This window comes from Furipterus horrens, unplaced genomic scaffold, assembly GCF_987537825.1.
Source record: "Furipterus horrens unplaced genomic scaffold, mFurHor1.1.pri manual_scaffold_8, whole genome shotgun sequence".
Lineage (NCBI taxonomy): Eukaryota > Metazoa > Chordata > Mammalia > Chiroptera > Furipteridae > Furipterus > Furipterus horrens.
The window spans coordinates 40,145,831-40,169,871 of NW_028327178.1; the positions used below are offsets into that span (position 1 = coordinate 40,145,831).

A 24,041-nucleotide genomic window follows, 5' to 3' on the forward strand; every position below is an offset into this window, starting at 1 on the left:
AAAGAGCCTCACTCTTAGTCTGGTCAGATGGAAATGAAGTAATTACTGGCTGTGCCCTATTTCCAGGCAAGACACCATCCCAGGAAAGCCCAAGGATAGCACTGTGCCTGGCAGGGCATGGGTGGTATAGAGAGAAGGAAGGTAATGCCTTGCTAAGGTGGAGTGGCTGCTGGAATTTGAGGTGATAAAGTTTCCAGCAGTGACCTGTGACACTGAAATAATTCTTATTAGTTCGAAGCACTGTGAATATAGAGCACGTTTGACATTAAATAGTGTTTTCTGTAGACTGCTTCAGGTAGGTCTTAATTGACAGAATCTACAAAAAAAAAAAAAAAAAAAATACCCCACAAAGAGATCTGGCTAGAATTCAAATGAGTAAGATAAAATATGAGAATATCAGAAAGCAGCTAAGTCAATGTTATGGAAAATGGGAGATTTAATAGGAAAAATGTTAGCAATAATGGGGGAAAATATTAAAAACTAATGTCTAAGAAATCACTGAAAGAGAATTCCTGATGCTAGTTGTATAACAACCGTTTTCAGCTTCCTTATATTAAGGTTAACTTTGACTCTCTTTTCCCTTTGTCACTGGTTCTGAAATATGCCTACAAAATAAAGTGCATTAAATATTAACTTGTTGGTCATTTTTTAAAATTCACTTAGAGCTTATGAGCAGCAAGAGATGACCACAACTGCCATTTTGTTTTACTATAATTAAATTTAGCTCTGGTGAGTGCCTACCACATGATAGGCCCCATATTAGATGCTATTCATAGGTTATCTTATTTAATATGTACCCAATTCCAAGATATATATTATATCCCCATTTTACCAACCAAAACCAGAACTACAATGTTAAGAATTTTACCAAAATTAGACAGTGTACAATAGGGTAAAGAGTCAGCTATACAGCCTTGTTACAGTTACACATATGATTTCTGTTGAGTTCTTTGAAATGTTAATAATTCTTGAAAACTTTTCTTTACTACTTTTTTACACCCTTGTATATCTCATGGTCTTAGTTTGGCTACAGCTAGCTCCTCAAATCCCATGTTTTTTTGTTGTTGTTGTTTTTTGTCTTTGGGGGTTATGTAGACCTGTAATATCATAGGACTCAGTTTTATCAGGGAAATTCAAAACATGACATGAATATAAGTCATGTTTCCTACTCAGGGAATGGATTTTGTAGGGAAAGAGTTGAAACAAGAGAATGAGGTTCTTGAATTATTAATTAACTTCCACTGTTCTCCATTACCATATGATAATCAGGAGTTGTGTATTAATATATTCTTGTTAATTATTGTATTTGATTTCTGATGCTTCACATTCTAGAAAAAGGTTAGTTAATTATGTCAATCTGTTTAATACCTTTATGACCTTAGTAAAGTTGAAAATATTCAGATATTATCATTTTTTAAAAGAGTGTATTATGTTGTTGGATGGAGTGTTATAGAAATATAAATTAGGTTAAGATAGTTGATTATGCTATTTAGGCTGCTTACATCTTTACTAACTTTTTTTTGTCTCATTGAAAGAAGGATATTAAAATCAACTCTGTGGATTTTCTATTTCTCCATTGCATTCTGTCAATTTTTGCTTCATTTATTTGGAAGTGTTGTCATTAGTCACATATACAGTAAAGATTGTTAGTATTCCTATGAATTAACTCTTTTACCATTATGAAGTGTCCTTTTTTATCTCTGGTTGTGGCATCTACCCGATATTTCTGTAGCCACTCTAGCTTTCTAATGTTTACTGTTTACATGAATATATCTCTCTTCATACTCAAAAGTATCTATGTCTTTATATTTAAAATGTATTGCTTGTAGATAGCATATAGTTGGGACTTGCTTTTTTATATAGTCTGATAGTCTCTGCCTTTTAATTGGATATTTTAGTCCATTCACATTGAATATAATTATTCATATGATGGCTATAAGGTTTACCATTTTATCACTTGTTTTCTTTTTTGTTGTTCCTCTATTCTCCCCAATCACTTTTCTTTCTTTTTTTTTTTTTTTGAGCCTATGAATTTGTGTATTTTTATAAAATTTGGAACATTTTTGCCACTATTTCTTCTGTCCCTTTACTCTCTTTTCTCTTCTGGAACTATAGTTTTGTAAATTTTATATCTTATGATATTGTCTAATAAATCCCTGAAATTATATTTCTTTTTTTTTCCCTCTCTCATCTTTGGATTGGAACTGCAGTTTGCAAATACAGCACATTTTTTATTTCAGATATTGCATTTTTCTGCTCTGCAATTTCAGTTGTTTAATAGGTTTCATTCCTCTGCTGAGATTTCCTATTTTTAATTCATTATAAGCTTATTTTTCATTGTGTCCTTGAGCATAGTTTTAATAGCTGCTTTAAATTTTCATCTATTAATTCTGACATCTAGATTATCTCAGGGTCAGTTACAATGATTTTCTTATCTCTTTAGTATAGACCATGTTTTCCTGTTTCTTCATGGTCTAGTAATTTTGTGTTCTAGACCATTTGATCCATTGTAGAGGCTCTAGATTCTGTTATATTTTTCAAATGAGTACTGATTTTTTGTTTGTTTAACAAGCAACTAACTTGGCTAAACTCAAACTTCAAATTCTGTCTCCTCTGTGGCAGACAGAAGCTGAAATCTCTGTTCAGTTTTTTATCCTTAATTGAGTCTGCCTCACACGTCTACACATGAAGGGTCAACCCAAGCTTTGGGCCCATTTTTTATCCAGAATTTATGTGTCTCTCTCCATTTCTTTCTTTTCTGAGATTTTCCTCTCATTTTCTAACTGCTCTTGTGCACCAAACTCTGTTTTCTGGTTTTTCAAACCCGTAAGACCAAGGATTTCTGACTTTTATCCATCATTGAGTAATACCAACCAGTGCTTCCCTTCAGGCAAAAGCTGTAAAAACAGGAGGCTTACTCAATGCCATTTTTTTCTTTCAAGTGTCAACTTTCATTTAGTTTCTGCCTGCTTTTGTTGTTTCCATTGCCTTTATAATATGTCAAAGAGTTTATAGTTACTATTCTATGGAAGGGTTGGCCCAATAGGCTCTACTCTGACATTTCTGGAAGCAAAACATCCTTGTCATATTTTTTTAATCTGGCATTAAGAACCCTATGCCTATTTTGGTCCTAACTCTTACTCTCTAGGTAGCATGTTTCAGCTAAAATAATCTACATTCTTATCCCTTTGAAAATTTTATACAAGCCTACCTTATATCTTTGCTCACATTGATCTCTTCAACCAATATTATATCCCATACTTTTCTTCTGCTGCAATCTTTTGCCATTTTTCAAGTCTCAGCATAAGATCTATCTGCCTTTTTCATGAAACATTTCCTAATCAATTTGCCCATCTGAACCCATAAGGCTTTATTATCTATACCACTCATTGAACACTGAATCATATACTGCCTTGTGATACCACTTTTGTAGCAGTCACTCAACTGAAAATATGGTGCATTTCTTTTCAGCCTAACTAGATTCTATTCTCCTTAAGGCCAAGAATACTATTTTTTTATTTCATTTTCTCCTATAATCTCTAATTCAAACTTAATATTAGTTCAGTAAATATTCTGTTTAATAAATTTTTGAATGAATGTGTCATTTCTATATTAATATTCACATAAAGTGCTTAGTACATAATCTGGCACTTAGCAATCACTAATAAATATCTGTTGCTATTATTACCAGATATCAGTGTAATGATCTCTTAATGTTTGTCTTACTCCACCCTTTGCTGATTTCTTTTTAGTTTTATTTTTTATTAAATTTATTGGGGTAACATTGGTTAATAAGATCATATAGGTTTCAAATGTACATTTCTATGATACCTGATCTGTATAGTGCTTTGTATTATTTTAATCCTCAGAATCAAAGACTTGTGGAATCTTAGAACTGGAAAATATTTAAGGTCATCTGATAAAATCCCTTTATTCTGGTAGATCACTGAACTTGAGTAGATTCAAGGCTATCTGGTCCATTTCACTGTAACAATACTTCTCAAACAAGGGGAATATAGACAGTCCCCACCGTAAAGGATTCTTTGGTTCATTATGTCCTTAGTGCTAAAGGTTGAGAAATCCTGCACTCTAGGTATGTCTCTGCTTTTTATTTAACCTTCATCAAAGGAGACTCACCTGCTTCCCTGGTTAAAGTGCTCCATTGTCACAGAAAATTCTTTTTCTTTTTCCTCATTTATTTTTTTAACATATTTATTTATTTATTTGTTTGTTTTTGTTTGTTTATTTTTGTGGGGAACCCCTGCTCTTAACAATTCTCCCCTCTCAGACTTAAGACCCTTTATAATCTTATAAAGGACAATGGGCAAAGATCGTGTGCTCCTCTAGCTGCTTCAAGCTGGACATGGTCATTGTCTTACCTACTCTTGGGTCCATAAATCCCTAATAAGTGTGAGGGTGTGGAGGGTAGGGTGGCCTTCCCACATGGGGAAGGATCGTGCAGACTCCAGGTCAGTTGGCTGTCCCCGTAAAACGGCATGATCGGTTTAACAAGCTAGTATCCTCGTTGTATTCTGGGAGCAACAGATTTGGCAACAGGGTTAAAAGGCATCATTAAAACCATAATCACTAGATAACAAAAGGCAGGGATTAATTTTTCAATGTCCCATACTAGGGGGAAATGAAAAGGCTCTTTGGAGGAAAGTGGGCAAGACACATCACACCTGTCCAAAACCCTTTTGCCCACTATACTTAGTTTGGGCTGAGGGGAATATTTTAGGTTTCCTTCCTCTCAGACCTCTGGGCCCTTTCTAAGCCTTTAGGATATAAAAGATAAATCAATTTTAAAGTGAAGCCCACAGACCACTCTATACTTCACCAACCCAACCACTTAGTTCAGCCAAACTGTTGAGTCTCAGGAGGCAGCGATGCAGACAGGATTAAGCGAGGCCATATGTACAGACAATCATTCAGGTAATGAGATCATAGGCTTATGCCCTATGAAAAAAAGAACACACACATTAATTTACGCAACATAACCCACAAACCAATCTCTAACTCTGCGAGACTGTCTTATTGGGAAGACATCCAGTTACAAGGCATTTGACATTCTTCTTGCCTGTAAATTAAACATCTTTGCTGATGTCACAGACCTAGTTTAACTTTCAAATGAAAACAAACTTTAAATGAAAATAAACTTTAAAGACAGTTAGCTACACTACTTTATAGTCTACCACTGGGCATTGTGATTTTCCTTGAATCACGATTTTTCTCCTTAAGATTACCCTTGTCATTAAAGGGACTGAATTAAGTCCAGTTTTAATTTATCTTGTTAATTTGCATAAACACAACAGGAGCAGCAAATGGTCACATATGATCTTTAAGTCTGCTTTGCTGGAACTTACACAAGGAACCTTTAGGGTGACCTTCAGTTTGCCCTTCAGGGCACAAAGCTGAGCCACATACCTGCCATTCAGCCTTGCCTATAAACACCTGTCTTTTCCAAGCCCTTCAGGTTTTCCATCATGCCTTAAGCTTTCTTCTAGCCATCTTTCAGGAAAGCAACCTTCGTTCCTTCCCTGGAAAGATTGCCATGAACCACACAACCAACCAAGGTACCAGGCCTTTTTTCTCATGGGCTTTTATTACCTTCAAAAGTTAGTCCCAGTTCCGCAGGGCTTTTTGGTAACAACCAGAACCCAAGCATGAAATTCCAGTCAAAGTCTTGGTTAACAAAACCTCTATTAACAACTGATATTATTAGTTTTATGCAAAGAACCTTATGTCATTACTTACTTCTTCAGAATGCCAAGTTCTGGAGGGATGCGGTAGGGAGAAAAATATACAGTGTGAAGGGAAATCCTTGTCCTTCTAATATTCACTAAAATTGCATTTCCGTACCTTACATTTTCTTTTGTTCACTTTCCTACATGTGAAGTATTTGGGGGGAGGGTCAGATTTGTGGGCTCATTTATTTATTGATTTTGCTTTAATTTTTTTTCCACTAAAAATTTTTGTTTGTTTGTTTTTCTATTACAGTCATTCCACTTTTTTCCCCATTACTCCCCCCACCCTGCCCACCCCTTCTCCCACAATCAATCCCCCTTCCCCTTCTTACCCCTCTTCTCTCCCTCCCACCTCCCCTCTGGTAATTGTTAGTCTGCTCCTTGTTTACATGCTTCTGGTTTAGTTTTGCTCATTTGTTTGTGTTGTTCATTAGTTTCCTGTAATATGTGATATTATATGGTACTTGTCTTTCATTGCCTGGCTTATTTCACTAAGCATAATTCTCTCTAGTTCCATCCATGTTGTCGCAAATGGTAGGAGTTCCTTCTTTCTTTCTGCTACATAGTACTCCATTGTGTAAATGTACCACAGTTTTTTGATCCACTCATCTACAGATGGGCACTTAGGTTGTTTCCAGCACTTGGGTATTGTAAATAGTGCTGCTATGAACATAGGGGTGCATGAGTTTTTTCATTATTATTGATAGGTACTTATTCATTGTCATTTTTCCCCTTTGTACTTGTGTTCCTCTCTGTCTCTCTCGGTTTCTTCTTAAATCAGACCCTTTAGCATCTCTTGCAATGCTGGTTTGGTGGAGATGTATTCTTTTAGCCTTCTTTTATATGGAAAACTCCTTATTTCACCTTCCACTTTGAATGAGAGCCTTGCTTAGTACAGTAGTCTTGGTTGTAGGCTTTTGTTTTTCATTGCTTGAAATATTTTTTGCCATTCCCTCCCAACCTGTGGTGTTTCTGTTGAGAAATCTGATGATAGCCTTATCGGAGCTCCCATGTATTTCTCTCTTGCTGCTTTTAGGATTCTCTCTTTATCTTTCAATTTTGCCATTTTAATTATGATGCGTCTTGGAGTGGGCCTGTTTTGGGTTCATCTTCATTGGGACCCTCTGTGCTTCTTGGACTTGTGTGTCTTTTTCTCTCATCAACTGAAGGAAGTTTTCTGTCATTGCTTTTTCAAATAGGTTCCCTATCCCTTGCTCCTCTTCTCTTTCTTGTATCCCTATGAAATGGATATTATTACATTTCACGTTGTCCTGCAGCTCTCTTAAAACCTCTTCATTCTTTTTCAGTCTTTTTTTGTTTTGTCGCACTGTCTGGGAATTTTCTTCTGTGTTGTCCTCCAGCTCACTTATCTGATTTTCTACTTCCTCTAGCCTGCTTTTAATTCCTTCTACTGTGTTCTTCAATTCAGAAATTGTATTTTTCATTTCCTCCTGGCTCTTATTGATAGCTTCTATGTCCTTTTTCATGCTGGTGTAATTCTCAGTAAGTTCCTTATAGTTTCCCTGGAGTTCTTTGTAGTTTTTTTCGAGCTCGCTGAGTTCATTGAACTTCCCTATAATCCATGTTTTGAATTCCATGTCTGATAGTTTGCTTTCCTCTGTTTCTTTTAGCACTCATTCTGGGGATTTCTCCTTTCCTTTTGATGGGTGGTTGTTCCTCTGTCTCCCCATTTTTGTGACTCTTCTTGTTTGTTGCTGCTTCTTAGATTGATCTGCACTTCCTGGATCTGCCCCTGGTGGCATCAGGTCATGTACCAGTCTGGGCCTAGGCAGCCTGTTGGAGACTACCAGAGATCTACTGCATTTGTCTGTCTCATTTAGTTGTTTATCTATTCAATCTGTGATCAACCATCAGTTTTAAGCACTGAGGGTGGGGCAGATTAATTCCTGTGGGCAGGGCTTTTGCTTCCCCTCAGGCTGATGCCACTTCGAGGGCAATGGTCTGCCTGCAGTATGGGGAATAAGTCAGCACTGGGACCTGGTCGGACACTCCCTCAGTTCTTTTCTCAAAGCCATTGCCCCAAATTCTTCCCAAGCATCTCTAGTTCTCTCTGCCCTCCCTCTGCTTGAATGCAGGGTAAGTGGGTGCCAAAATATTTTCATACGTGATCCACTTAAGAGCTCTTTGTCTCTTACTGTTTCTTTCAGGCCAGCAAAAAACCCTGTGGCTTTTCACTTTTCCCAGCTGGATGCTATTTTACTTTCTGCTCTGTCACTGTAGGCTGGGAAGCCCAGCTCGGGGTTTAGACCCTCCCTTCTCAGGGGGAACCCCCAGCTTCTCAGCTGTTTCTCAGTCCCTTCAGCTGCCACCCATGGGAACCCAGCCCACCCTTTCACGACTCTGCAGTTCCTACCAGTCACGTTGTGATGAAGTGGCCTTCTCTGTCTCTCCGTGGTTATATGACTTCTCTCCAGCTAGTGTGCAATTAGTTATTCCAGATGATTTCTTCACAATTAAGCTGTAATTCCAGATTGGTCCTGGGAGGAGATTAGTTTAGCTTCCACTTACTCCTGAGCCATCTTGGATCTCCGTCACTGTCTTGCTTAAACCTCAACACCGGCTCTTATGATACAGTCCAAACTCATTACCATGACTTATCAGAAAATTGTTAAAACCAGATTTATTCTTTATTTGTTATTTCTTCTTTTTATATTTTCCCTGTTTTGAGAAGAAAATTTAGTTAAAATACGCAGGAAAAGTAAGTTATTCACAACAGTTTTTCTCATATATTACATACATACCCTTTAAAATTGGGAGAAATTATAAAAATTATTTGAAGAGAGCTGTTACAAAGTTAACAGGCTTATTGAATGCCTTAGGAATAGTGGTTGTTTCTGTTAATCAAAAATTTTAAGTTTAAAAATACAGAATGCCTTTTTTTTTTTTAAGAAAGGGTTTATTAGGCCATTGCTAGCAAAAAATAATTTGAAGACTGGTCTTGGGGCACAGAATCTAAACTACCAGCAGCATCAGTAAGTAGAAAAGACAAGCATGTCCTTCAGCTAGGGGGATAAAGTTGTAACATGTTATAAAAAAAAATGTGTATTAGCTATAGGCAAAGGGATGGGAGACTAGTTCTGGGATAGGCCAACAGAGTCTGTGAAGGTCCTGTGTAAACAGGACACAGAGACTCCTGAGGTTCTACTGCACATGCCTATTCTATCTTTTTAAATAGTAATTTTAATAATTCCAACTTACATTAAGGAATGTAAGTAGTCTTTTGTTGGTTTTTGCCCTACAATTTTTACCTGATGAAGCCCTTGTGTCTCTTCCTTTTTAATTTAGAACATCTCAGAATTTGTTTAAATATGTATGTATTTATTTACTTTTAGAGAGAGAGGAAAGGAGAGATAAAGAAAGGGAAAGAAACATCGATGTGTGAGAGATACATCAGTCTGTTCCCTCTTGCATGCCCCCAACTGGGGACCTGGCCTGCAACCCAGGCTTGTGTCCTGACTGGGAATCAAACCAGTGACCTTTCAGTTCGCTGGCTGGCACTCAATCCACTGAGCCACACCAGCCAGGGCTTGGAATTTTTTTCTTGCCTTTTCACAACCACCTCTTTCTGCTTTATATGTGAAATGTACCTTGATGACCATGGAATTTTTTCTTGTCATTTCACAACCACCTCTTTCTGCTTTATATGTAAAGTATACCTTGATGACCGTGAGAGCAGAAAGGAGTTTAAATGAAAGAAGAAGCTAGAGTGGGAGAAAGGGACAAAATAGCAGCCCTCATTCTGCGTTCCTCTACAGCTACTTTGCTGCTTCACTCTTCATCTCTCTGCCCCGTTTCCAAGACTAGAAGTATATACAGTGATCACTGCTACTGACTGAACATTGTCAGGAACCAAGGCCTTTGGAGAGGTCAGTAAAATTCCTCCTCTACCAAGAGATATCAGAGCTGTGATCCACTTTTAAAAGTTGCCTGAAGAAAAGTGCAAATATCCCAGTCTGCAGTTTAGAAGAAAATCCCAGGTGTACAGGCTGCTTTTTCATGAGTTTGCAGATCATCGTTTTCTTTCCCCTCACAAGTTCTGTTCTCTTCTCTCAGTGGCAGTCACATGGTGATATCTTGCCCCAGAAGCCATTTTTATCCTTATGTAGTGTTTGCACTCTTAAAAGTGATTCTTTTCTGAATGACTAGGAGCGTCAAGGTTCAAGGTCACAATTAACTTTAGTCCCAATTCCTGTGTAACTTAGGTGCTTATGCAAGTAAATACAACTGGCTAACTTACATTTTATTTATGTCTAGTCTGTCTCACCATTATTTTTAACAAGAAGAGATTAAGGACTAACTGACTCTTTGCTAACTTCTCTGCATGTTTTTGTACTATATTTAAGATTATTCTTTGACTAATCAATAAAATGTAATATTTCTAGCTTTTTCTCAAATTAGGTTTCTGAGATTTTAAACCATTTTTTTTTCTTTCAGTTGGGCCTAACAAAATTCTCTGTATGACCTTTCAGATGCAAGAAAGAATTCCCTTGCAGAAATATATCCTGAATATGACATTGAAATCTAACCTCCCTGAAAAGGGAGTCAGATTTGTTGAATGTTTTGTAGGGCAGTCAGCTCATTGGTTCTTAGAACCCAAGCAGTGATCAACAGCACCCTGAAACAAGGGAATTAGAACCTTAAATGGCAATGATTGATTGGATAAGTAAACAGTCAAAAGCAGAATGAATTTTAATCACCATGAATATAGACTAAATCAAAGAGAACCTGTGCAGGCATAAGTCAGGATTCTGTTTAAAGATAGCACAAAATACATATCTGGGGCTATGGTTGACTGAACGTTCAATAAGAGTTAAATATTGTAAATGCAGAATGACTTGTTAAGCTAGCATGGCACTACAACTATCATTACTACTAATAGCTAACTGTCATTGTATACGTACCATGAGCCAATATTGCTCTAAGCCCTTTTCATGTGACCATTGACCCAGGAGAGGCAAACAAGATTATAGAAAACACAGGCTGTCTTTCCTTTCCTAAGTAGTGCAGTGGGAGCCCATCTTACCAGCTCAGGTGCCTGGCTCCTTTCAACTACCCCTGTGATAATGTTTTCACCTCAGGTAAAATTCCAGTATCAGTGTTTGTGGAGCCTTGATGGAATAAGAGCTATTTCTTAAGATAGGAATAGATACTTATCAATGTTACAAATAAAATAGGTAGAGGACTTTTTAAAATTTGAACCAAAAGCAATTAGATTTGTTTTGTATTTAGAATTATTTTAATAACATTTATTGGAGGCTTACGTTATGCATAAGAAGAAGTTATAAAAGTTCTGCTTTTGGTAGGAAAATTTAACATTACTTCAATATACAGTTTCCTGATTTGAACCCATATATTGAATTTAGAGGATTGAAAATGTATTTTTCGGCATTTAGATGAAATTGTCAAGCATTCTCATGTCTTTGGAACAGATTTTTAAAAATCTTTTATTACTCTAAAACAGTGCTAGTACGATGATTTTAATAATATATTGTGAGCAAGAATTATGTGTAAAAATAACAAAAGTTTTTCCTGGTTTTTAGATGTGTGGTTTTTAACAACAGAGGAGTGGCAGGAGAGAATCTCTTGGTAAGTAAATTTAAATTAATAACAGGTTAATTTTTAAGAGAATAATTTATATTTTATAACGAAAAGCATTTTTGTTTTATTTAAGATAACTCATATAAACAATAAAAGTTGTGAAAAAATACAGATAAGCAAAAATAAATAAATAAAAGAAAAGGAAATCAGCAAAATCCATAACTATACAACCAGAGGATGCCCCTTAGTCTATGTTCATTCAGATGTTATATTTAAATGATAAATACATAATATATGTATATTTTTATTAAAATTAAGAATTTATTTTGTAACTTAACTTTGTACTTACTCTATTTTAACATGAACAGATATTCATCATTTTTAATGCAAAATGCATTGTCTTTAAAAATTAACTAGTACAAAACAAATTAACTGCTATAGTTACTTTTTTTCACTTAAGAAATTTACTTTGTCCTGAAGTGGATTGACTGTGTTATGTGCCTATTAGCCCATCAAAGTTTACATAGAGAAAATATTATTTTAAATCAGCTTTTTTCCTCTAACCCCTAAAGTTTTTTGTTGTTGTGATGATAGAAGTTCTTGCATCTCCAAGAAAATCATCACGTTATCTGATGTTAAACCTGAGAGGTGGAATGAGAAATGTTACTCGGTGAAATTTTCTGAAAGCTCTTCAACTATTAATCCCTTACCACTTCAACAGGTTGTGAGAAATGCTCACAATAAAAACACTGGGACACATGACTTCAGCAGTAACCCAGGCAGTTGTTTATTCACAGAGCTGCAGCTCTGGGCGCAGCCAAACGGAGCAGGCTGGTTTTATCCTAATGCGAGTAAACCCCCCCTTCTTCCCGCCCCCCTCCATTTTTCCATGCTGGACACTCCGGAGTTACAATCTAACACAATTAACTAAAATAACTGAGGGTAGTAATTAACTAAGGGTGATCTGGTTATAGGTCTGTCTCCAGCTCTCCTTTGAAATATCCCTATCTTGTTTGCTGGGCTGTCTAGCTACATTTTCCCATTTCGCTGTGTTTGGTGATGAATATCTTCCCCCTTTGATCTCAGAGGCAGGCATTTGTGCTGAGCTGTGGAATGTCCCTTCCTGACTTGTAAGTGTGCTAATACTGTTAACTCTGGCTCAGAGACCCACTGGTTCAAGATTACATTTGTCCTTTGTTGCTAATTATTTCCTACTGGTTTGAGAGTCACCAGTTTCTTCATCCCTTACAAGGTAAAAGGCAATTCTATCAGAATTGAAAGAAACTTTTTGAGTTATTGATAGAGAAAGTTATTCAGAATATAAGTAAGTTAGTCATGCTAAAGATAAAAAGTCACAATCATGTCACTATTGCTGGCACTTGATGAGAACATGGGGGAAAAAAGAACTTTCTCTTTGTTTTAAGGCAACTTAAGCTATGGAGGGAATCAAGATCATGTAATTTTAAAAGCTAACGTTATAAAGTGTTTATGGTCTTACTCAAGTGCCTCATAATAAATAGTTTGATGTGAAGGGTCACATTTCCTTATTTATGCAGCCCTTTAGGATTCTTGTAGATAGATGGTAAGCACTGTAATGGGAAAGATTTGAATTTGCCACTGTGGCCTGGACCAAGCAAATTGTTTTTTGAGCAGCTCTTGTTGGCTGGGTATCTTTCTAGGTACTTTAAGGATACAAAGATGGGAAGACATGGTCTGAGGCTCTCAAGGAAATAACATACTAAGCTCCATTAGGTCCCATAAAGTGAAGGACAAAGATCTTTTCATTCAGCAAAGCCCTGCTGTATGCCTATTAAATCAGGCACTGCACAAGACAGTAGAATGAGAAGTGTACATATTATTAGACATGACACTTAGCAGCTTTTTTTTTTATAATAATAATTTATTGTTTATTTATTTATTTATTTCTAGAGAGAGGGGAAAGGAGAAAGAGAGGGAAAGAAACATCACTGTATGGTTGCCTCTCACTCGCACCCCAAACTGGGGACCTGACGTGCAACCTAGTCATGTGCCCTGACTGGGAATCGAACCAGTAACAATTGGCTCACAGGCCGACGCTCAATCCACTGAGCCACAGCAGCCAGGGCAATCAGCTTTAACTTAAGTAACAGGAGACAGTCAGATACATAAAAACAGGCACAATGCAGTGCTAAGTGTAACTTGGAAGATTTATTAAGGCTACAGCGCATAAAGGGATGGAGTAATTAACTGCTTAAGGATGGTCAGAGAACATTGTAGTAGAGGTAAATTTGAGTAGGATATTGAAGGCTACCCAGGAGAGGGGATAGAGAAGCCTTCTCAGCATGAAGAGCAAGGTATTAGAGAGCATGGAGAAAAAAATACAATAAAAAAAATTTTTTTAAAGGGGGCATGGAATAGCAAGTACTTACTTGTGGAAGGATATCAATGATGATAGTTTTATCTAATACTTATAGAGTCCTTAGAATATATCAGTTATGTCTTTCATACTTAGTGGTTAGCAAGAGAAACAACCCAGTGATTTAGCCACCACCATCCTCATTTTCCAGAGGAAGAAAATGATACACAAATATGTTAAGCAGTTTCCCTAGCCAAGAAATTCAGAGCCAGGATTCATATGTTCTTGACCATTACCTCTTGTTATTCAGGAAGTGATGGGAATCCTTTTACAAGGGGTAGGACCAAATTTTGAAGAGTTGTGTGTAGAATTCTCTGGAACCTAGTATTGAGCCTAGACAATTTTTTCTTTAAAGTTTGAGCTTTATTGAGGTATAATTGGCATATGAAATAATTTGATCATGGTTATGTTTTAGAAAGAGATCTTAAAGCAGTGTGTAGAAAAGAGATGGAGGGGTAGGGGTCTGGAGGCAAGGAGGTCAATTAGAAAACAGTTTCTATAGACCTACCCAGAGTTTGAAATCAGAGGTAGGGGGCAGGAAGGGGAAAGAACAAAAATGAGGGGCATTCATGGGATAGAAAGATTAGTAATTATGTGAGAGTCAAGGTTAATATTTCTAGCTTGGTGGACTGGTAAAAGGCACTGGTATTGGATGAAATAGGAAACTTAGAAGTTTATGAGATTTTGGTATAATGAAAATAAATTCAGTTTTACATGTTTATGGCGCTTTTTGATCATCCAGGTGGAAACTTCTAGTAAACAAGTGGGTATGCTAGACTGGCGCTCAGGAAAGATGTACAGGCTACAGAGAGAAACAGATTGTCAGTGTGCAAGTGTAATTGGAACTCAGGAATGACTGACATTGCTTAGGGACAGTTTGTATAGCCAAGGGGAAAGGTAAGATAGCATCTTAGAATACAATGAATAGGAAAGAAGAAGCTTGAAAAACCTTCTACCCTCAGCATTTAAAGTTAATTGGAAGTTAACTTGGAAAAACTACAGCAACCCATTGTTTATCCATAAACTTTAATTGGATTTTTGAAAAATCTCCAAGAGTTCTTACAGAGGGATAGTATATAGATAAACTTTTTTCAGTTTTAAAGAATTCACTGAGTTCTAAGTGAGGGGAATAAGAGTAGCTTGGTCTCTGGATTCTCATACGGTGCACTGGGTTGAGTTCTGATGGACTAGTACCCCCAGCTAATATCTGTATCAAAGAGACTAATGTGATATAATTTAAGAAATAACAAGAATGTAAAATGACCAAAATGTAATTATATTTTTAGAAAAACTGCTTTAAAAATAATTTAAGAGAATTAATTATAATTTAATATATACTTTTTGTATCCTAATGGATCACATTATTGATTATTAGAGCTTGCTTTAATATTTAGGTCCCTTGATATCCCATCTTCCTGCTGCCTTAGAGCTATGAACAATTACTGTTTCAGACTAGAGGAACCCCATGCTTATTTATACTTCAACTTGTTCCAGAAAGGATTCAATGTAGCTCAGGCTCAGAGTAAGTAAGGCCATAGCTTAGGCATTAAAAAAAAAAAAAAAATGAATCAGCAAAGATCAAATGGGAAGGAACTGACTCTAAATGAAATGAACCCAAAAGAGCTAGAAAAGGTGAAATGGAATTTAGAGTAAGCAGTTCTCCTAGGAGTAGAAGAAATGCAGAAGTAAAGGGTTTGCTGAAATATGTTGGTGATACACTTAGAACTTATAGGGATTACTATGGCTCCTGCAAAGCAGTAAAGTAGAAATTTTCCACCACCATATTGCCCTTATTTCCAGTTAGTCATTGCAGTATTGAGGGAAAGCCAAAAGCCTTGCTCACTAGGAAATGAGAAGTCTTGCATGTTGGTCCGCCTGGGGCTGTTAGCTGTAGGAGAGAGTTATCTCAGTAGACTGATCCTCAGATATTCCTGCACAGTTCTTAGAGTCCTTGGAGTAGTATCTTTTCTTGCTCTCTGCCGGTTGATTTGATTTTCAAGCATAGGGATCCAGGAAGTTATCCACAAACTCTCTAGTATTAATGATTACTTGTGAACTGTCAAGTTTCCAGTTTACTTTAGGAATAATAATTTACAAAGAACTCAGCCAAAATTGAGTTTATTGAAAGCTACGTAGGGGTCCCTTCCTTTTGGTTATGGGATGACACAGACTTCTGTGTCCCTAGGCCCAGCAAGAAAAACCCTCCTAGCCACTTTGGAAAATAGTCTGGCAGCAGGAAGATATCAGATTTATTGGGGGTGGGGTGGGGCAGATCACTACATAAGTTATATAAGTGTCTAACCATTATGCTGTATACTTGAAGCTAATATAATATTGAATGTCAACTTTAATTGAAAATTTTTTAATTAAAAAAATAAAATAGCCTGGCAGTTTCTCAAAAAGCTAAACATTGAGTTACCATATTACCCACAAGTAGGTAAATACCCAAGAGAAATGAAAGTATCTATTCATATAGTAACTTGTATACACATATTTATAGCAGCATTATTCATATTAATCAAAAAGTAGAGCCCTGGTTGGTGTGGTTCACTTGGTTGGAGTGTCGTCCCATAAACCAAAAGGTTGCAGGTTTGGTCCCCAGTTGCGGCATGTACAAGATGCAACCAGTCAATGTTTCTCTATCACATCAATGTTTCTCTTCCTCTCTCCCTTCCCCTCTCTCTAAAATCAATAAGCATATCCTCAGGTGAGGATTAAAAACAAAAAAAAGGTAGAATGAATCCAGATGCTTATCAATGGACAAACAAATAAATATGGTATGTCCATATCATGGAATATTATTCAGCATTAGCAAAGGAATGAAGTACTGATACATGCTACAACATGGATGAACCTGGAAAACATGCTAAATGAAGGAAGCCAATTACAAAAGATCACATATTGTATGATTCCAATTGTATGAAATGTTAAGAATAGACAAATCTATAGATACTGAAAGAAAGTAGATTAGTGATTGCCTAAGGCTAGAGAAGGAGAGTGACTGTGAATGATAGGGATTTTCTTTGGGGGGTGATGAAAATGTTCTAAAATTATAGTTGAGGTTGAACAACTCTGAATATACTTAAAATTATGAATTGTACCTTCTAAATGGGTGAAATTTCTGGTATGTGAATCATGACTCATAAAGCTGTTTTTAGAAAAGCCTCCTTCCACCACTTTCCAATTCCAATAAGAGCTGGTTCAGCAGGTGAGGGGGTACCAATAGGGGGAGGGGATGCTGGAAAATACTTTAAAGCAGTGCCGCTCCAAGTGTGGTTTGTAGACTATCACTTCTCAAACTATCTGATACCAGTTACTGACAAGATGAGGGGCTGTAGTTAGAATATAAATGAACTTCTTTTCCAAGCACACTATTTAAGTGAGGTGATTTTTTTTTTTTCCCATAGCAATACTCTCCTGGTGAGAGAAGCAGCATGCTTGTTTACATTGTGACATCAGCACCTGATCTCATCTTGGACTGGTACTTGGGGTAGCTCTGCTTCAGAGATCCCCTTATCCTGGGACCTCATTTTATGGATGAGGATGCCTCTAGAGAAGTAGATCGACAGGCTTGAGGTCATAAAGCTGACTAATGGTCTTAGGACAGGATCTCAAACTGTCTAGTACAATGTCTATCTTTCAGCACTGGTTATAAGTCAAGTCAGGCTGAAAATCTCAGGGTAGAAATAACAAGGGTTTTCAATTAGAAGATGCTTGCCTCAACCTCAGATCATGAGTGGTTAATTAAAAACTCAGATCTAGAGAAATCTGCTCTTGTTTTCCACTGAGCTTTTCCTCCTTAGCTTTTTCATGGAGGCTAATGGGGTAGCGGGAAGTAGAGCTCTTTCCTATCATGGGCCCTGCTTTCTGAAGGAGACAATCAGAAGGGATTAAGGACTGCCTCTCCCCTCCCCCAGCCTTATGCAACCAGAAAAGTTGGCATTTGTGCTACCTGTCAACTACCAGAACCAATAAGTAGAGACAAGGATTGAATCTTTATGGGTGCTTTATCCAGATGCTGGCAATCTCAGAAGATTGTGGATTACGTACCCTCAAAAACCGTGTTAACATAGGGAGAAGGATAGGGTAGGTAAGTGGTTTGGGAAAAGGTTAATCAGATAAGAGTTGCAGTCTTGCTGCAGTTTTCCTACTATTTCATTATCTTTTGGTCAACAATTCTTTATCTGCATCACTGATGTTCCCTCCCTGGAACACAATGGCTCAGATACCATTTCAATCAATCAATTGCTTGCAGACCTTCTGAGGCACAAAGGTTGAATTGCTTTATTGACCTCCTGGAGTCCCATAGGTCATGCATTCTAGTTCCTGCAATAACAGCTTTTTACAAGCAGTAATCACTTAAGCCTATCAACTATAACTGAAGACTGGGCCAGCCAGGGCACAATTCAGTTGTCAGGCTACTACCTTCAAGTGCTGTCTTTCCTACACCAAAACCTTTCTACTGAGCACCATTGTATCCCACCCAAGTCTTTCCTCTCCTAAATGCTCCCAAAATAACCTCTCTCCCTTCATTCCACCCCATCAGAACAACCCAGGAAGGTGGAGTTCAGTCAGATGTGGATATGAATACATTGAATAATTTAGAATTTTCTCCTAACATTGATAGGTCCAGTTTCAACTGCTGTAAGTAGTGGGTACACAAAGGATTTTACAATTCTCTATATTTAAACAATTTTCAAATAGAATTGAAGAATTTTAGGAAGAATAATAACAATACTATAATAGCTAGCTACCACTTACTGAATGTTTAATATGTGCCAGGTGATCCTGTAAGTATAAGATGTTTGGCAGTACATCAGGTCCTCCAATAATATTTTGTTCAAAATCAACAAGCAACAAGTGCTGGCGAGGATGTGGAGAAACGGGAACCCTACTGCACTGTTGGTGGGAATGCAGACTGGTGCAGCCACTATGGAGAACAGTATGGAAATACCTCAAAAGATTAAAAATGGAACTGCCTTTTGAACCAGCGACTCCACTACTAGGATTATACCCGAAGAATCTTGAAACCCCAATTCAAAAGAACTTATGCACTCCTATGTTCATTGCAGCACTGTTTACAATAGCTAAGTGCTGGAAACAACCTAAGTGCCCATCTGTAGATGAGTGGATCAAAAAAACTGTGGTACATTTACACAATGGAATACTATGTAGCAGAAAGAAAGAAGGAACTCCTGCCATTTGCAACAACATGGATGGAACTAGAGAGAATTATGCTTAATGAAATAAGCCAGGCAAAGAAAGCAAAATACCATATGATATCACCTAATACAGGAAACTAAAGAACAACACAAACAAAGGAACTAAATAGAACAAAGAGCAGAATAGCAGTCAATAGGGGGGAGGGGAGAGGGAGAGAAGGGGGATAAGTAAGGGAAGGGTTTAATTAAAGAGCCTGTATGAAAGACTCATGGACATGGACAACAGGGAGGGATATGATTGCGGGAGAGGGGGTGGGTTGGGTGGGGGAGAGAAATTGGGGGAAAAGGGGACAACTGTAATTGAAAAACCAAAATAAAAAAATTAAAAATAAAAAAAAAAAATTTTGTTCAACATCATTTTGTTATTATATAAATGAGATGCCATAGGTACTTAACTCTTGCTTATATTAATCAGCCTGTGACAAAATTGGTCACATTTTATGTCCTTTTGCTTAAGGTTACAGAACCTATTGATGATGTGAATTGAGGACTTACTGTATTTCCCCGTGTACTGCAAAAAATCCCTGTAGAACTAGATTTCCCTCTTTCCAATTCTCTATATAGGTTTCATCATTCCTGCCATTGCAGCCTCCTCCTCTCTTGCCTCACCTCTCACCCTGTTTTTTTATTCTCTTCAAGCATTTAATTCTTAACCCTGGCTGCACATTAGAATCTTCTGGGAAGCTTTAAAAATATGGATCCCTGGGTCCTCTCCCCAGAAATTCTGATTCATTTGGTTGGGGTTGGGGCCAGGGGGGAAGTCAAGGTGGCTCTAATTTGTCTTAACAGTCTCTAGTGAGTTTAATATACAGGCAGGGCTAAAAACTAAGGTGGTGGGTGGTTCTAGGTTCGGCAGCTTCCCTTAGGACCCTGGTCCTGGTGAGCCACCTCTGGACCCAAACCCAGCCAGGGCAGAACATGAGGTTTGCTTCTTAGGAGCCTGGACCAAGGAGAACTCCTCTCTTTTTGGTTGACCTGTTCTAAGCCACTGACAAAACTGTGCTTTATTGCTGTTACTGTGCAGCATGAACACATAAGCATGGACCATGACCATGTCAAACACTGGCAGGAACATGGCGCAAAGGCCATCTTAGCCTCAGTCAGCCAGGATGTCTCCTGGAGTCCTTTGCTTTGTGGCTAGTTATTTTAAGAAATTACTAAAATCTCAGGAAAATTTTGACACTTGATCATTTTATATGTCTATCAATGACTAGGTGAAATGGTTATTCACTAAAGTCCTGATTTTACTTATATATGCCTACTTTTGTTTTCTCTGACTCCCTATTTAATAAATTCATCTTCCAAAAATAAAATCAATTTTCCTAAGGACAATTTGGGCAAATCCCTGGTACAGAACCGGGGGTGGGGGGGAGTGAAACAAACAACAACAACAATAAACACACACTATAGATATCAGTTAAACAGCATTGTTAGTCCTACTGTAAAAGAATTTATCTTTTTTTTTTTTTTTTTGAGGGGGAGCTATATTCACATAAGAATCCCAGAGTTTATTTAAGCAACATCTTATCACATAGAGTACAGATCTTTAAATACTTCAGAGAGGAAAACTATAAAATGAAATATTCTAAAGATCTGCTGATTATTAGACATTATGATGACATAAATGTGTACTTTAAATGATTTTTTTAAATCATTAAAGTGTCTTCTTCAGTTGTTATTTTACTGGACAGAAAACTAAAATCCTAGCTGGCCTGGCTCAATATTGAATATGTGGCAACTACTGCATTGAGAGTAGGGTTCTGGGTTATGAGTTTTGTGAATTAGCAAATGAATCTCCTCCCAGAAAAGATTCTGATTAACAGGATGAATTTAAATGTTTCTAGACCAAAAAAATTTTTTGATGAAATTTGCATTTTAAAATAAATGACTTCTAATCCAGGACAAGAAAATTCCCTTTCAGTTTAGGGAGAAATCAGTTTGTCTATTTTTGGAAGTTGATCAAGAAGGATAAACTAGACGTCCAGCCAAGATGGAGGCATAGACAGACATGCTGTGTCTCCCTCCACAACTAAGAAGGAATACAACTACCTCAAAACTAGAAACAATCAGAAGTTCCAGAAAATCGAACTATATGGAAGTCCAGCAAACAAAGATATAAAGAAGAAATACTCATCCAGACAGGTAGGAGGGGTGGAGCCAGGGCAGAGAGGACCAGTGGGGTGGTGGAAGCAGCGGCAGCAGCAGCAGGCCAGCAAAAAGTGCAATCACACGTTTTAAAAAGTCAGGAGGGACACCTGGGGAGCATTCCCAGCTCCTCACCAGATCTTGCAGCTCACAGTCCCAGCTATGGGGAAAATCAAGCCTCATTGCTTCTGACTGTGCAGGCCAGTGAGGGTTGGGGTGGAGGCAGAAACTGCCAGTCTCCCAGCAGAGTGTGCTTGTTTAAAGGGCCCCCACAGTTCTAGAATGTCTGCAGACCCACCCATTCTGGGAACGACAGCCAGGGCAGCAGCTAGAGGGGCACCAGTCCAGTGCAGAAGTGGGAGAGGTACCTGGAAAAGGGGCGAGTGCTGGGCAGTAGGAAAGGTTCCCACTCAGAGCTGTCCCCCACATACAGCCCCACAATGTGGTGAAACTGGTCGCCCTTTACTGATGAATTCCTAAGGCTTCACCCCTTACAATGTAACAGGAGCAACAGCTCTACCTGGGACACAGAGGCAAACAAACACAGGAGCCTGTCAGAATGAGGAGACAGAGAAGTATGGCCCAAAAGGGGAAACAGATCAAGGTTCCAGTGGGAGAACTAAGCGACAAGGAGATAGCCAACCTAACAGATGAGGAGATAGACAACCTAACAGATGTAGAATTCGAAACATTGGTGATAAAGATGCTCACAAGCTTGACAGATGTGCTTGAGTATGACAAATACATAAGAGAAGAAGTGAAGGCTAAGCTAAGTGAAACGAAGAAAAAGCCACACAAAACCAAAGGTGAAGGGAAGAAAACTGGGGTTCAAATCAATGATTTGGAATATAAGGAAGAAAAAAACAGTCAACCAGTGCACAATGTGGAAGCAAGAATTGAAAAAAATGAGGAAAACTTCTCAAATTTTGCAAAGGAGATGGACATACAGGTCCAGAAAGCATGGAGGGTCCCAGGTGAGCTGGACCCAGAGGGGACCACACCAGGATGCATCATTACTGAGATGCCAAAGGTGAAAGATAAAGACAGAATTCTGGGGACAGCAAGAGAGAGTCAGAGAGTTGCCTACAGGGGGGTGCCTATAGGACTATGAGCTGATTTCTCAGAGGACACTTTGCAGGCAAGAAGGGACTGGCAAGCAGTATTCAATGTGATGAAAAGCAACCTACAACCAAGATTACTCTATTCAGCAAAGCTATCATTTGGAATGGAAGGGCAGATGAAGTGCTTCTCAGACAAGGTAAAGCTAAAAGAGTTCATTATCGCCAAGCCATTATTATATGAAATGTCAAAGGGACTTACTTAAGAAAAAGAAGATCAAAATTATGAACACTAAAATGACAACAAACTCACAACTATCAACAACTGAATCTAAAAAATAAAAACAAAATCAAACTAAGCAAACCAGAATAGGAACAGAATCATAGGTATGGGGATCATTTGGAGGGTTATCAGCTGGGAGGGGCGGAGAAGGAGAAATGGGTAAATGGTGCAGGGACTGAGAAGCATAATCAGTTCGTACAAAATAGACAGGGGGATGTTAAGAATAATATAGGAAAGGGTGAAGCCAAAGATCTTATATGCACGACTGACGGACATGAATAAGGGGGTTGGGATTGCTGGAGGGAAGGGGGCTACTGCGTAGAGAGGAGCAAAGGGGAAAATAATTTGGAACTACTGTAACAACATAATCAATAAAATATACTTTAAAAGAAAGAATAAACTAGATATTATCCATAGATAAATATAAAATATGTGTGTTAGTCTTTTCCCATCTATTATGTATGAATAACCCCTGGCTGGTTTGGCTCAGTGGATTGAGCGTTGGCCTGCGAGCTAAGTGTCGCTGGTTCGATCTTCCAGTCAGGGCACATCAGAGAAGGAATATTCTGACTCCAAAAAACCTCCGCTGCCTTGCGGCATACCTCTTCAGGGGAAAGGCTAAGGGAGTAAACCCCGACAGAAAATCCGGAGCCGGAGTCCCTAAGGCGGTTTGACGTTGTAGTCAACACCGGCAACTCCTGCGGCGCACCTGAAACCAAGCTGTATTGACTCTGTCTTTCCCTTGGACCCTTCAGCTGCGAAGAGAGGGGGGGTCTGCTGCATGGGCAACAGCAGACCCTCCATATCACCCTGCCCAGGCTCTGTAGCTTCAGCTTCACTGGAGAGGACACTCCAGCGTCATCGCAAGATGTCGATTCAACACGGGAGGAGACAGATACCGTGTCACTCCCGAGTCGGACTGCACAACCATTCTCAGCAGTGCAGATAGACTCTTAAGAAGCTACACCATCGTCTCTCAAGACGGACGGCTGCCGACGATGTATGAATAATTAAAAATTAATTTTATTTCGTTATTCTCTTCAATGCTTTTTTAAAAAACTAATAGCCATGAAACAAATTGCTGTTGTTTATCTTTGATCATAGCTACAGTTGAACAATTTGAATTATCTTCATTTGTACTTAGGTCAAATTATTCTATCTAACTCATAAAATATTAATGCCCAAACATCTGCTGGAAGGTTACCTATCTTTTAAATTTTCTGCATTTCTCCAGATTTTCCATTTTCATCTCTTTCTAAAAGGAGTTTTCACCACCCAACTGAATCCTGCCAGATCTCTCTTTATCCTCTTCCTGATTAGGTGTGGCTCTGGAAACATGGAAAAAGACAGAAATTACTGCAATAGGATAGTGGCATTAGTAGCTCTGGCAACTGAAAATTAACATTTTTTTTGTTCAAAAATCTACTAGTTTGATTTTCACACCTGAAGAAAATTACTGCCAGGACTACCAATTCAATGTATTGCCCATAATTATCCTTGCTGTGTGTCCTGAATGAGTCCTTTCTTTCATGGGACTCAGGTCCTGTGAAGAAAGAAGGCAGTGATGTGTCCTGTTGGAGCCCATCAAGTAGCAAGAAGTTTTGTGATATAACCACATCGTTTTGCATATCAGAA

At 38.1% G+C, this 24,041-nt stretch overlaps 1 protein-coding gene across 2 annotated transcripts in view; it reads left to right on the top strand.

Annotated features, from left to right (window-relative positions):
* ABHD3 (abhydrolase domain containing 3, phospholipase) overlaps window positions 1-24,041 on the top strand; it is a 50,889-nt gene that overhangs the window by 12,398 nt on the left and 14,450 nt on the right. For both annotated transcript variants that reach the window (XM_090285128.1, XM_090285129.1), the window contains one exon: window positions 11,306-11,351. In XM_090285128.1, the coding sequence (XP_090141254.1) occupies window positions 11,306-11,351 (46 nt within the window). The remainder of the gene's footprint in view (window positions 1-11,305; window positions 11,352-24,041) is intronic.